General features: G+C 37.7%; 1 protein-coding gene across 1 annotated transcript in view; it reads right to left on the bottom strand.

Annotated features, from left to right (window-relative positions):
* Positions 1 to 15,342, bottom strand: part of DOK6 (docking protein 6) — a 274,858-nt gene that overhangs the window by 108,419 nt on the left and 151,097 nt on the right. The window contains exon 4 of the mRNA XM_064443089.1: positions 7,575 to 7,694. Coding sequence (XP_064299159.1) covers positions 7,575 to 7,694 — 120 coding nt within the window. The remainder of the gene's footprint in view (positions 1 to 7,574; positions 7,695 to 15,342) is intronic.

The following is a 15,342-nucleotide window of genomic DNA, read 5'->3' as shown; positions in this document are numbered from 1 at the left end:
GGTGAGCAGTAAGAATTGCCGTCCTGCATAGCTATAAGTAAACTTGTCATCCCCAATGCTATTCTGTTGCAGTCAATTTAATTTTGTCCTATTAAACTCACCAATTGATTCATTCATTCTCATAGCCATTCAACCTCTTCTCCCAGGCTCTAGTTCTCATTAATCACACTAATGGGTGTTAGTCCTAAAAGTTTCATTTTATGAAAAGGTCCCAAGTGTGAAACTCCTAATGTTTTGTAAAAGTCTTCTGACACACAGCACAAATAAATTAGCAGGTGCTGCTAAGATCACTGCAAAGATTTGCCCCTAATCCTCAGAGGACTGTAATGGGCACAGGTCTAACATAACCCTACTGAAGTAAAAGGAAAGACTTACATGGGAGTTTTGGTCAATGACTGCATTGGGAAGGGAATGGTGGAGAACAAGATAACTGGTACTTTGCAATGGAATTATTGTATATATATGTGTATATATATGTGCCTTTTTTCAGTATCCATATGTTGTTATAACGGTCATGCAAAAATGCCAAGGAGCCAAACAGGCATGCTTTTATAGAATCATAGAATCACTAAGGTTGGAAAAGACCTCTAGGATCATCAAGTCCAACCATCAATCCAACACTACCATGTCTCCTAAACCATGCCCTGAAGTGCCACGTCTACACATCTTTTAAAAACCTCCAGGGATGGTGATGCCACCACCTCTCTGGGCAGCCTGTTCCAATGCCTGACCACTCTTTCAGTATCATATACTAGACTCCAGTTTTGCATTGTCATGCTGTTATTTCCTGTTAGTTACCTCCTGTATTTGAAAGAGAGAGACAGATGACCAACTTATCAACTGGTTCTCTGGGCCTCTCCCCCCCCCCCCATTACATGAAATCACACAATATGTCTATGGGGGAATGGGATTACTATGTGAGGATGAAAATCTTTCCCTTTCCCTGTCTTCACTGACAGAGCACCTCAGACAGCAGAGAAAATGGAAAGGTGCAATTATTTTCTGAAGTAAACATTAAACTGTTATGTTGAAGACACAGACTATTTCAACTTGGTTTAGAAGTTACCAGGATACTCACAAAATGCTCAACTTCTCTGAAGTGTTTGAGGATATTGCACGAAGGGTATTCAGGACATATGGTATCCTCAAACTGTCAGGAGACATTTGCTGGCTTTGCACGGGAGGCCAATGTCTAAGGTGAGGTGTCATGGATTAAAGAAAGTATGTCTGATTAAACTGAACATCAGCTGCAGGGCAAAATGTAGCACCCTTGGAACTCACTCAAATTGGCAAGGAAAGCAAGTTTACAAATGTATGTGCTGGAGAAGATTGAGGATGGATATATTTGCTTTTGAAACAAAAATGTACTAATACTTTCAAATAGTGGGAAATTGAGGACATGCAGAGGTGTGGATACTTTTAAATGATTTTAGGAATTTAAACGCAGGGTCCAATTCTTCCATTTCAGAAAATATTTGAACAGGTATCTAGGTAACGGTAGTACAATCATTCAGGTTTTAGAGGCAAATTTTGCCCTTAAACTTATCCAGGCAAGAACAAACATTTGTAAGATAGATTTGGGAATCCCAGATGAATTCTGTCACTGTATCTTCTAAATCACATCGAATAGGATATTTAGCTTCTCTGTGGGTCAGTCACCGCCTGCATATGAGTGGGATGAGATAACAACAATTCATTCGGTAGTAAGATTAAGTAAGTAGAAGTTAATGAGGTCCCAGAAAATAAGGTGATGGAAGAAACTGAACAAGGAGATGCTCTCCTGTTGGACAGGAGAAGGCTGAGACTAAGCAGGTGCAATTCCTCAGCATTCAGCATCACTATCCTCCTCCCTCCCCTAAAACTGGTGAGAGCAAAGTTCAGGGGGTGGGGGAGCCAGGGTGAGAAAAAAATGCTGATATATCGCTACACTTGTTATTCCACTCTTTCCAATGTAACTGCTCTTTCCCATCTACTTGAATAAGCATAGTAATGCTTCATCATACACTTTGCGCATGTAAAGGTGTTTAGCATTTGGGCTTTGGCAAGAATATGACTTTAATAACGTTTTCCAGAGCACAGAAGCATATGAGTCTTTGTTAAAATGAGCATATTGACGGAGATGGAGACTTGGCAGCAACTCTGAAATGCTCTCAGCCTTTCAGCTCAAAGTCCAGCTGTACTGAGGAAACGAAATGACTGTGAGGCTCAATGATCATGGTTGTGCCATTTTATCACTGGATTCCTTTGCCTAAATCATCCCAGTTGGAAAACTGACCAGATGACACTGCAGTCTCACAATCCAGATGCTTTGTTTCATTTCAGCTTTAATGAGAGGGAAAAATTACATATGGAAGGAGGTAGTCAGTTGGTGGGGGTCTGTATAAGAAGAGATTTTAAAAGCAAACATTCAGTTTCTATCTGGAAGAAATACTTTCTCCATCTATGAGACCTCTGCTGCTGACCATCTGTGGCTAATTTTCAGGTGGAAAGAGAGCTTTAGATCTTGAAATCACAGCATTTTTTGTTCATTCATATGTCACGTCTATTAGAACGATTCTCTCCTGCTTTATAGAGTGAGGAACCAGGACTCCAGAATTAATTTTATTCCCTTGCTTATAGTTATTATTATACCTTAAATAAATTATTGTAAATTGTTTCACTGATAAGTTGTGAGGTAGGGAAAAATCTGAAATCTCACTGGATTAACCAGCCATTGAAAGTGAAAACACCATTCTTTTCTGAATAAAGTTGGCTATGTTGGGTTTATAAAAAAAAAAAAAAAACAAAAACAAACCAAAAGTATAAAAATGGATTAAGGATAAAAAACCACATAAAATGCTTTGATGTAGTAAATCACAAACAGAGATTCTACAGACCCTAGAAAATGCTCTAAAACACATCATCTCTGTGAATGTAATTACAATGTCTCTATGCTTGGCTGTAGTTTGTAATCTCAGATATGTAATCTCAATATGTAGCATAAAGAAATAACTCATAATCCTCTTCTGAGGATTCAAGGATGTTGTTCACTACGAAAAGCTACATTTTTACTAACAGAAACTGATGAGTTTCTTGTAGTCAAAACCCAGGAAGCAAGACTGCTGTACTGTGGAATGTTTTTAAATCAAAAAGGAAGGTAGAACAAATGTTATGAAAAAGACGAAAAACTTTACAAAGGAAGTGATTTTATGAGATAGTAATTTAAATATAAGGCAGGGAGAAGAAGTAAAAATTGTTACCTTTCATACTTTCTGAGACTTATAAAATCAAAATTAGTTTCAAAATGCATTAAAAAAAAAGCCAAAGCACCAGTAGCACATAATAGAAAAGCATCGTATTGACATCACGGGCATGACACCTAACAATAAATGAGCTACAGCAGCAAAAGATGGATCGGGCCTTGTCTGCATTTTAAAAATTTGCATTTTCACATTTGCCTATTTTCTTCACTGTTTACTTCAGCTTCACAAGTAAAGTTTAATAGAATATGATTTAGTACAAGTATTCAGCTATTTTAGTGATATTATTTAGTATTCAAAAGAGATACGATTAGAATCTTCACCAAAGGGAAGCACCTGCTCTTGAAGAGTGAATCTAGTAGCACTGTCTATACATAATGCTTTTTTAACCAATATTGTCTTGAATATTCTGGTTTCTTTTTCACAGTAAACATAGTCTGTGATTGTATGCTGTCCATTTGGATGACTTCTTTGTAATTACTTTGTTTTATCAAGAATGAAAGTACAGTGACACATTTGAAACAGTGATATTTTGAAAAAAATATGAGCATGGACGGATTCTAGATATGATGACAGACAGGCAGGTAGTAATATTTTTAAAAATAGAATAATTTTTTGTTATGTTTTGGGGTATATTACAAATGCTCCCAAATGCATGAGACCTGAAAAAGAAGTTTCCAATTCTTCCAGATGAAGATATCACTCTACATCCACAATTTCTTTCCCTAGTAGCAGCTTGAGAAACCTAAGGAATATGAAATGTGTGTGTAAGTATCACAGGATACTGCTTATAAGACTACTTGTCATCAGTATTAACAGATCCAACTGAGTCCAGATTCTCTTTCCTGGAGTTATAATACTGTATAATTGTTTCTCTTATCGTGATATATACAGCTCCACTACCATTATACTAAATTCATTATCTGAATAGGATCATGTAGTCTTCACTGCTTTTGATTTAATTCTGTATTTTCATTCTTTATCAAATAATTTAAATGGACATTCATAAACAGGAAGAGCCTCTGCTGTGAAAAGAAATTTAAACAGAAACAGAGTTGTTGCTATAGGGCTGAGGAACACAAACAAATTACTTAGATTTGCATGAGAGAGAAGGTAAAATTGTTGGACAGTAACAAAAGCTTCATTCCAAATCTCAGTTTTATTGAAATCTACGTATCTTTGCAAACTAAGCAGCCATTAGCTGTGAGCCTTAAACATGAAAAGAAAACCACCTAAGGGTCGTTTTCTGCAGCAGAGTTTACACAGTAAGACTTGTGGTAAGACTTTTTGAAAGCAATAACAGAGATGAATTCCAGTGAGGCGCTTTCTGTAACTGATGTGCTTTGCACAAGAATTGCTCAGATGTCTTCTCTATTCTTCCTAGAAGACACAATAGCTAGAAGTCTCTGCTATAAGCAGTGTAGATCTATAGTTTGGCTCTTTCAGCTATCACCACTGCAGAATTGCTTGGTGCTGGAGGGTCAAGCAACAGTGCAACTACAATGAAATAGATCTCACTAGCACTTACTGAACAACTCAGAACTATAAAAGAAGGCCTCTTTCAGATTGCTGAACTACCATAAATTTTTATCCTCATATGACAAATAATTTTCTTTTGGGAATCCTATTCTTTTGGGATTAATGGTATTAACACCCTGTCATATCATAGAGATATCAACAGTGTAACACCATTATTCAATTGCTTTTAGCCCTTAAAATGTAAAAAAAATTATACCTCTAAAACCAAAAAAACACTGCCACTGTAGTCTTTATGACCATGAGTTCTGTGAGTTCTCAACTACTAAGAGACATCTTTTTTTCAGTGACCTGAAAGCAAGCCCTCGCATGGTTCAGGCAACAGAACCTGTATAAAACTAGATGGTGAGGCTTTACGATTCTATTACAGGTTTTACAAACTATTCTCACATCTCTGTTTCAAGTAAATATAAATACGTCAACTAACTCAAGAGGAATTCTATGTAGCTGACATACTTGCAATATGTTTTGGAATAATGACATTCAAGGGTACTATGCGAGTGTACAGTTTTTATTTAACACAACAAAAATAAAATGACCCTGACAGTGACACAGCTGTCATTTTTACAATGAGCAAGATTTTAGACATTTCATACATATAGTTACTTTTCATGAATTTCACACTGGAAAATTAACTTTGATCTTTCAGTTTCAGGCCAACAAAAGTTCAGTAGACTTTTGAAAGGTTTTTAGGTATCTTTTGAACTACATTTTTTGACAGCATGCCTTTAAAGGCTACAATATGGGGAAAATATGTAAGAAAATAAATCTAAAATTTGAATTTCTTATCAGAGCTCACCAAATGATTCCACCCTCCAATTAGTCACCTTTTCCATAAAACTGTCATGTGGGGAGTGACACTGCCATTTGCAGAATAAGATAACTACTATAAACTGAAGTCACAGTTCCACTCAACTGATTTTACTGATGGAATCTGCTAAAGAAATTTGAGTGCCACTTCAGGTTCTTGCAGCACAGCTAAATGAACAAAATGCTAGATCTCATACCAATAGCAAGAATCTCTGTACTCTTCTCTCCTTCCAAGTTGATTAAAAGACCCCCAAAACAGAGTTTGCTTTGCTTCTGAACAAGATAACTTTGAATTTCAATCATGCTTATTAAAATGCAGAGTTGTACATCAAGGGGATGAGGGAAGGAAGCGGATAGGTATCAGAATAACTTGTCTGAGATACTGTAACTAATGATTTAGCAGAGCATGTTCATCAAATATTGGATTATAGCTGTTCAGCCACTTGGTTTAAAAGAATATGGCTAATGATACCCTCCATGCATTTTTATTCATGAGATTTGTGCAACAAATACATGCTTTTCCTCTTTGTTTCCTTTCATTTATTTACTTGGAACAATAAAGACGCTAATTATGTTCATATATGCTGGTTGGTAGCATTGCAATTAAATTTCGAGACTAAGGCAATTGAATCAAGACTAGCTCACACAACAGAACTAATCTATGTCTTCTGGAGGTCATGTGTGTGCAGCTGGATCTCTTTCAAGAACAAGATGAAATGTAATATTTGCCATCTATGTCCAAAAAGCTGCTGGACTGTATAAGAATTCACTACAGAAAGGGCTTGAGGAATTTCAAGCTATTTTTCTGCTCACATCACAGGCTTTTGACAAGATTTATTCCCTTTTGCATTTGTGAAGGAGCTCCACCTGCTCACATAGTTCTCTCTTCAGCATCCATATAAGCTTTATACCTATAGCCTATGAGCATATAGCAGATAGGATGCTTTGAGTGGCGTCTGATCATTATCACTTTCCTACAACATTAGTAGCTCTCCCTTTGTTGAGTAGCTTGAGACTAGAAATTAAATCCTATGCCTCATAGCATGCACACAACTTCACAAACATTTGAACTTCTTTTAAACTGCACTTGAACATGTCTGATTTTTGAACAAAATTTCTTAACGATTTCTGTATATTTTATGTTATTTGGTTCAGAGGTGTCTGGACTCTTCTATGAAATTAATCACCAATATAGTGCTGATTTATTTACGTAATTCTGTTTACAATGATGGTTGGCTTGATATTTTATGACCATTGAGGCAGTTTATTTTATTACTTTGTTGAAAGCTATTGGATCTTATAAAAGCATCACGACAGTAATAATCATTGAGAGCTGTAATTTGGGGAGGAATAAATAAGCACATTTTGTCTTGCTCTCATGTTCATTAATAGGAATTAAACGACAAGATAATCACAGATTTTCTTTTGTTGTTGCATATTCCATCCACTAGCATCCTTCCTGTGCATGTGTCTAATCTAAAGTTCTGTTCCAAATAGCCTTTAGATGAAGACTTACATGCACAGGCTTAGTGCTGACTAGCACCTGTCATTGCCCCTTTCACCTGTATTTGAAAACATATTTAGATGACCTTGACTTCATTATTCAACACAGGTATGAGTTTAAAGCAAATATGTGTTTTACAGTCCAAAGTGGTGTTGATACGTTCATCACTGTCTTTTAAAGGCTCTGTAACAACAGCTCCCGTTTCATTCCTCTGCAGAGAGGCCATTGCTTCTAGAACCAGAAAGGTCATAGTCATCACTTCCCATGACAGGAAAATGTGAACGCAATGAAGACATGAAGTCATTCTACGTGTGCTATTTGGCATGGAATTTAATCACCTTTACTTGTAGGAAAAATAGGATTATGACTCAAAACCACAGCTGAATGTTTAGTAAGTTTTGCTTGCCTTTTGCTTGTCTCACAAGCGAAGATAATGTGGGACTCCACCTAAGAATTGACCTAGGAGCAATTACAAAGTTACTTACCATTTTGTTCCCTCTGGACTCCAGCAGCAAGCAAATCTGGTTCCCCAAGACTTATATCATTGAGCCTGGTTCCTAGACACTCCATGCAAAGATGTTTGCACCATTCCTCTGCCTCTAGTTCTGGAAAAACAAAAAAAATTGTTCATGTTAACATTTTACTCAAAAGAGTGTGAAGTTAAATCAATACCTTCTTACTGACGAGCTTTATGACAATAAGCTTGTGTTGAAACATGAGTTATTAGCATCAAGTTCCCCATTAATTTCTTTCCCTTGATTTATGAACATCTAAAAGGGTTTATACTATTAGGACTGTATCTTCCATTTTCAATTTTGGGAATAGGAGATGGAGTTAACAAAAAAGAGAAAGGAGTAGTGATTTTTCAAGGTAGTAATTTCTAGTAGGCCTTCTTGAAAGAAAAATGCAATTTAGAAAAACATTAGATATAATATCTGGAATATTCTTTACTGCTCTTTAGGTGAATGTGAACTATTAAAGCACTTTCTGTTTCTAAAGGTTCTAGAGTATTCTCCTAGGAGCAAAGGAAAAAACAGTAATAAAAAGATCTTAAAATACAAAACTTCCTTCTCTGCTGTACTGAACAGCTATGCCTGTCAAGTTAGTCTGAATAATTAATGTCTTCAGTTCTGTTTACCTTCTTTTGGTCTCAGAGAAATGTGGTCATTAGTTACAATATTTATATGAAAATTCAAAACCTCCTAGTGTTTTCTGAGTCCTCCATTGCATCTCATTGACGTACATCTGAGAGCTCCCTATCTGCCAGTCTACCAAGACATAAACTCTCCAAGGCATAACCCCCTGAGACACCTTAACAGCACCCCCCCAGCCTCATCCTATCCACTTCCCAAACTTAACATCACAAAATCTGTGATTGGTCAAACCAGCAACATCTTGAGTTGGCATTCACACAGTGTGAGACCACAGCTAATAAAAATCATGCAACTAGGCTGACTGTCTTTTATTACAGGATAGGTTTCACCCAAGGTAAACTTCCTGGAGAGCAAGCTTGGGACCAGGAACATGCTGAACATCCACTGTCACAGTCAGTCTATATCTGATCATCTTTAGGAGTGGGTGACTCCAATCATCTAGAAATGTCTCTATTAAGCTGCCACAGTGTTTTCATTCCTATTTTAGGGGACATCTGGAAAATACTTTTGTGACAATCTCTCCAACGTAGTGCTGAAATTCAGAGAGAGAGAAAAATACTGCATGCAAGCTCTGAAGCGTCTAGTGATGATGATGAGTCATTGTAATTAGTGAAAATTTTTACCCATGCCTAATTGGTACAGTCCTCAAATCCTTGCCTGGTTAGGCATAGATCTCAAGTGACAGAAACATTTGCTGGACAGAAAGGGGGCATGCAATTCCAGTCTCCAAGAACCTTTGGATACCCTCCTTTGTTTCAGGGCCTTGAATAATCCAGGAACAGATTGTTCCTGAGTTATTTTGGCTATCAGCTGACTGAGTTCCCAGGTAGAAAGCTCAAGGAATAGAGCCTATTTTGGGATTCTTGAGAGCCAAATGTGGTTCTTGTCACAGGGACACAAACAATTTGGGTGTCTTCTTCAGAATGCCGTAAGCAAAGGTGTTTCCCTTAACCCTTCCTGATTTTTTGCAGTCTTTGTCTCAAGACACAGATCCCCAAAGCTGGTCTTATCCTCAGCTTCTGGTGGTAAGAGATAGAACAGTCTGTCAGTAACATCCAGATGACATTTAACTTTGTATGTGAGAAGAAAATACTGAGGTAATAGTGTACTGTTCCTTAACACTTTTACAGATACAGCCTCCTTGATGGAGGCAAGGAGAGAATAGGTATGTATCTGGACAGCAAAAAACCCTTTGGGCTTTTAAAAGGAATAAGATGAATTTTTTAAAAGCCTACCTCCAAGACTCATCTTTTACTCATGCATGAAGAAATTTTCCTCCTGTTTTACCTTCCTCTCCTTCAGCCTTTGCCATTTCCTTGGATATTCGTGAGGCCTGTTGAACCAGAGCCATGCCTCATAAATCATACCCTCCCATGGAGAGGGCTTCATGCCAGGAAGATGATAAAAGTGGACCACAAGACATGCTGCCATATGCTGGCAGCACGCAGAGGGGGTGTGGGGGCAGCACACCAGCACATGGGTAAGTCAAGCTCCCCTGGGGAGGGTTTCCACTGAGTTGCCCAACACCTGTTTCCAGCTACAGATAAACTGGGGGAATCAGTGCAGAAAGGCTGGTACTACAAAGGTGACAGTGCAAACCTAGTCCAGTGCTCCCATGTTTCCTTCCTTTCCCTCTCACAATTTTTATTTCTGCCTAAACTGTATCACAGAACAACATGTATGCTGACAGAAAGCATACTTCTATAGAAAGCCTGTAATTTTTACTGGAGTGTGGTCAGGATATGAGGTTTTGTGTCTTTTACAACATCTGCGTTTTATTACTTTCTTTCACTGAGCCTGCACCCAGACTGAAAGGGTATATTCTGGAAATGTAGAGTGTGATGTTGGTAAACAAACACTAAACTAACCTTTCTAATTTTACAATCACCTAAGAAGAAAGGAAAACAGATTGGCATTTACATAAATCCAGCTTAACATCAATATAGGTTCAAAACAGGACTCATATAAAAGCAACAAGTTCTATTTATATGTATTCTCACACTACATTTCCAGTAGATGTTTTGGGAAACAAACAAAAACATTGTTCTAGGAAGCAGATTCTTGTGAGCGTCGTTTTCGTCTCCTCCATCCACCCGCCTCTCCCTATTACAGGAATACCTACATCTTGAAAGTTTGGATCCAGAAACTGCCTTTCAGAGTGTTTGACTCCGGCAGTTTAATTTAAGCTGCTTCTTCTTCACTGCCAGACATTGATGATTAGACCCAGATTAGACCATTCTCCAACTGCCACACAGAAGAAACTTATCTTACTGTGAGCATTATAAGATCATGACTACTTTTTGCAAAGTATAGGCTACAACATGCATTGCATTGCCATATAACTCAGAATTTGTATCTTACAAAAATGATCAACATAATACTACAGAAAATACAGTTTCAATGCAGAACTGAAATATCTTCCCACAGAACTGTAAGGATTTGTATCTGCTGTCAGAAGCATCAACTTTATCTACAAATGTGTTTGGAAGGTCAAGGGTATGAGGGTACTGTGTGAGTTAGCTCTACCTAATGCATCCTGATAGCTATTGCTTACTTGCAAGGGATTGCCTTCAACCTTCTCCTTGATAGACATGTGAAATCTTTAGAAGCAGGTGAATTACCTTTCAAAGCCAAAGCCATATTTCTCCTTTCATCATGTACATCTATAAAGCAGTTCACCATTCCTTTGTAAAAACTCTATAGAATTCTTTGCATTTCTGGATAACAAATTAAATATTATTTATTATAATTTATAGTATATAAATGCATCAGCATCAGTAGCAACCTTTAAGAACAACAGCTACCATGTCACAAAACAGATATACCACTGTTACTTCTTTATTTTGATTATATGCGTGTATTGAAACAGGTGAAATATTACAGTGGAACCAAGTAATAAAAAGCTGTCAGCAAAATTCTTCTCTCTAATGCATATAGATTAGATTTATTGGTGGTAAATGCTGAGTTTTTGGTCATAACTGGTACTTGTCATTGAAAAATTTAGCCTCCTTTTAAGATAACTGAATTCTTGGACTGAATGATAAATTGTAAAGCATGCTTTCACAGCTATAAATAAAATCCAAATACTTGAATTTTCATCTTTACTGTTATTTGATTACAAAATGCTGCTATACAAATGTCGTGAGGTGAGATAAAATGCAAAGAGATGGGAGACCTTAATTAGGCACTGTTTATTGCATAACAAATATTACTGGAAAATCTGTAAACTTGTTATCTGAAAGCACACACCTTGATATTGTCAATATTTTCCTGCAGTTTACCTGAGATTCTAGGTCATGCTTGAGGTTATATGTCATTTCTACTTCAGCTCCCAGGTAATTAAACTGGTGCCATACCTACTCCAGCCACTAAGTTGTGTATTGCAAATAATAGAATCGTTAAGGTTGGAAAAGACCCTGAAGATCATTGAGTCCAACCACTAACCTATTACTGCCAAGTCCACCACTAAATCATATCCTCACAGGATGATAAATGGTTTTTGTTGATGAAATAATACTGGCGAATGGTGTTAGAATCATAAGTTTGCGATAGTGAAAGAGCTCTTCTGCTACTTATGGTTTAAAACAGTTCATGCTACACAACATATTCTACAGGGAGGAGGTGATGGGACAGAGATATAGATATACAGATATATTTTACTTCATTATCCTTAGAGATCTTTAAGACTAGAGGTGGGATAATTTTCAGACTCCCAACTTGGAAAGCATTTTGTGTGTGAACTAAACCAAATCTGAATCCTGATAACTTCACATTCGTCCACATTTACCTCCTATGTTCACATTGCACAATCCTACAGCAGCCAGTTGTCACCCACCACAACAAGCTGCCAGCAGAGTTGAACGCTGCTAGCCTGAGATAAAGTCTCAAAGAGGTGACTTCTCCTGCTCACTTCAGCTTGTGTCTCCTTGAGCAATGCCATCTCCTGCTCTGCAGGGCAGTGTCCTCCATTCCAGTAGGTCCCTTCCATCACTAGCAGCATCAAAGTATTGCATTCGTTAAGAAATGGCACAATTTATATGCAACTCTCAAAGTTTAAGAACAAAGTTGAGGAAGTCTGTCTCTTGCCCTTCTCATGCAGCCCACATAAAGTGACATGACCGAGGATTTAAGTTGGAAATAACATGTATGCAATATCAGAGGGGAATAAAAATCTGTCCTTGTGCTAATCCAAAAACCTCACTTACTTTTTGAGCTTTCCCTAATGTCAAAATGTATAAAACTAAAACATTAGTTTCATTTCTGAAACAGTTTTATGTAGGTTCTGCACAAATTGATTGAGTCTTCTCCTCTGAGGTCCAAACACAACTGAATATTCTTAACTCTGAGTGGATCTGGAAAATCTTTCCTGTTTGTTTACCTCTTCTAAAAATCACCCAGCCTTCATTAGAAGTTAATAGGAAACAAAAAATAGTAGAATCCCCACAGGACTGATGTGTTATTGTACTGCACTACATAAAGTAACTTAATTTCATTTTTTTTCACCAGCAAATAACACTATTGCCTGCAGGCACATAATTTCTTATAAAAATAAATAATACCTTAAAAAACCCCTCTATTCTTTTGTGGATGGATGCCAGGTGACCACCAAGACCACTCTATCACTCCCCTCCTCAGCTGGACAAGGGAGAGAAAATATAATGAAAGGCTTGTGGGTCAAGATAAGGACAGAGAAAGATCACTCACCAATTATTGTCACAGGCAAAACAGACTCGCCTTGGGGAAATTAGCTTAATTTATTACCAATCAAATCAGAGTAGGATAATGAGAAATAAAACCAAATCTTAAAATGCCTTCCCGCCACCCTTTCCTTCTTCCCAGGCTCAATTTCACTCCCGATTTCTCTACCTCCTCCCCTCCAGCAGCGCAGTGGGACAGGGAACGGGGGTTGTGACCAGTCCATCGTTGTCTCTGCTACTCCTCCCTCCTCATGGGGAGGACTCCTCACAGTCTTTTCCTGCTCCAGCGTGGGGTTCCTCCCACAGGAGACGGTCTCCATGAACTCCTCCAACGTGAGTCCTTCCCACAGCATGCAGTTCTTTACGAACTGCTCCAGCGTGGGTGCCTCCCACGGGTTGCAGTCCCTCAGGAACAGACTGCTCCAGCGTGGGTCCCCGACGGGGTCACAAGTCCTGCCAGCAACCCTGCTCCAGCGTGGGCTCCTCTCTGCACGGGGCCACAGGTCCTGCCAGGAGCCTGCTCCAGCAGGCTGCAGGTGGGTATCTGCTCCACCATTACCCTCCATGGGCTGCAGGGGGACAGCCTGCCTCAGCATGGGCTTCACAATGGGCTGCAGGGGAATCCCTGGTCTGGCACCTGAAGCACCTCTTCCCCCTCCTTCTTCACTGACCTGGGTGCCTGCAGAGTTCCTCCTTTCACATATCCTCACTCCCTTGTCCCAGCTGCAGTTGCACAGTTTTATTTTATTCCCCCTTCTTAAATCTGTTATTCCAGAGGCGCTACCACTGTCGCTGAGGGCCTCGTCCTTGGCCAGTGGTAGATATGACTCGGAGCCGGCTGCCACAGGCTCCACTGGACATGGGGGAAGCTTCTAGCAGATTCTCACAGAAGCCACCCCCGTAGCCCCCCCCGCTACCAAAACCTTGCCATGCAAACCCAATACACTTTTATCACATACTTTGGTGATTCAAACATAATTTTATTTTATAAATTTTTAAAATATGTTATCTAATAGTGTCTCCAGTACTTAGGGCACTTGTACAAGAGCACATCGCACACACTCAAACACACATACAACTGGCTATTTTAATCATTGCTCGGAGGATAGTGCTTAATTTGTGTAATAATGTATTACTGATTAACATTGGCTATGCATGAATTAGGCAATTTTTTTGTTAAATGGTAGATAGGAAGCAATGAAGGAAACCTAAGTTCTATTTAGTGTAAAAGAACAGAAAATTAGTCTGTATGTAGACTAAAACATGCTTTCAATTAGATAGTAACAAAGTGGGCTACAACTCTGAAAGCAATTTGGTTACTAAAATTATTCACCAATTATATTTTAAGATATTTTATGACATATGGGACTCATATATAGAATTTTTGCTTGTATTTCAACAAATACTACTTTTAAGGGAACTTTTAAGGGTTTTCTTCAACTGTGATTTTTTAATCTTTCACCTGGAGCGTCCTATTATTATGTAAGTGTAAATCACTGAACCAAAAAGGCGAAGGAAAAGTCATAAAAGAAAAAGATGTATACAGTCAAAGTTTATTATTTTACTGAAAATATTCAGTAAATAATATTCAGGCTATGACAAATTACTTTAAGGGAAATATGACAATATTCTTTGAAAAACAACTTGGTAAGTCAAGTTCCTCCAAAATTTTTTGTCATTGTCACTTTTTTCTTTTATTATCATAAAACCATTAATATTTAACTATTTCCAGCTATTTAAATGTATGTATATTTTTGAATATATCATCAGCTTAATGACATACCCACCTTTTTCTGTCCAATTTGAGCATTATAAATTTGTTTAGGGAAATATTGAATAATGTAGCAATCAAGCTAAATGAATAATTATGGAACACAAACATATATTATTCTGTAATTTTAGACATTGGTATATTTTCTTAACGCCCTTTTTTATCTGAGGGAAGATACAATCTAAGTACTATACTAAAAGAAACTTTTATTTTCCCATCATTTGCTATTTTAAACTTGTGTTGGCATGAGGGTAGCACAGTTAATTACAACAATCACCAAAAGACATTTATTAGCTCTAATAAAATTAAAACTGATATTTCTGCCAAAAATCATCCACGCTTATCTGGAGATGCTGCAAGAGACATCACAGACAGGGTTTTGATAATTTTAATTTGTGCATGTACCTGTGTTTGCAAATAGCCAGCTGTGTGTCCCTATAGTTACTGAGGTATATGAAAACTGACATTTTACTGACAATTCCCCCTTCATTTCTGCAAGTCTGATAAAAAATGTCAGCTTGAATAACATGTATAATGTTACATGAATGCTTTTGAAGGCAATAACAGTATTTAAAAAGATTTATCATATTGATGGTACTGTCTTAAAATCGACTTTAGTTGCACATAATAT

This window comes from Phalacrocorax carbo, chromosome 2, assembly GCF_963921805.1.
Source record: "Phalacrocorax carbo chromosome 2, bPhaCar2.1, whole genome shotgun sequence".
In the NCBI taxonomy this organism is placed as follows: domain Eukaryota; kingdom Metazoa; phylum Chordata; class Aves; order Suliformes; family Phalacrocoracidae; genus Phalacrocorax; species Phalacrocorax carbo.
Note: the sequence above shows the minus strand (reverse complement) of the source record. Positions and strands in the feature narration are given on the sequence as shown.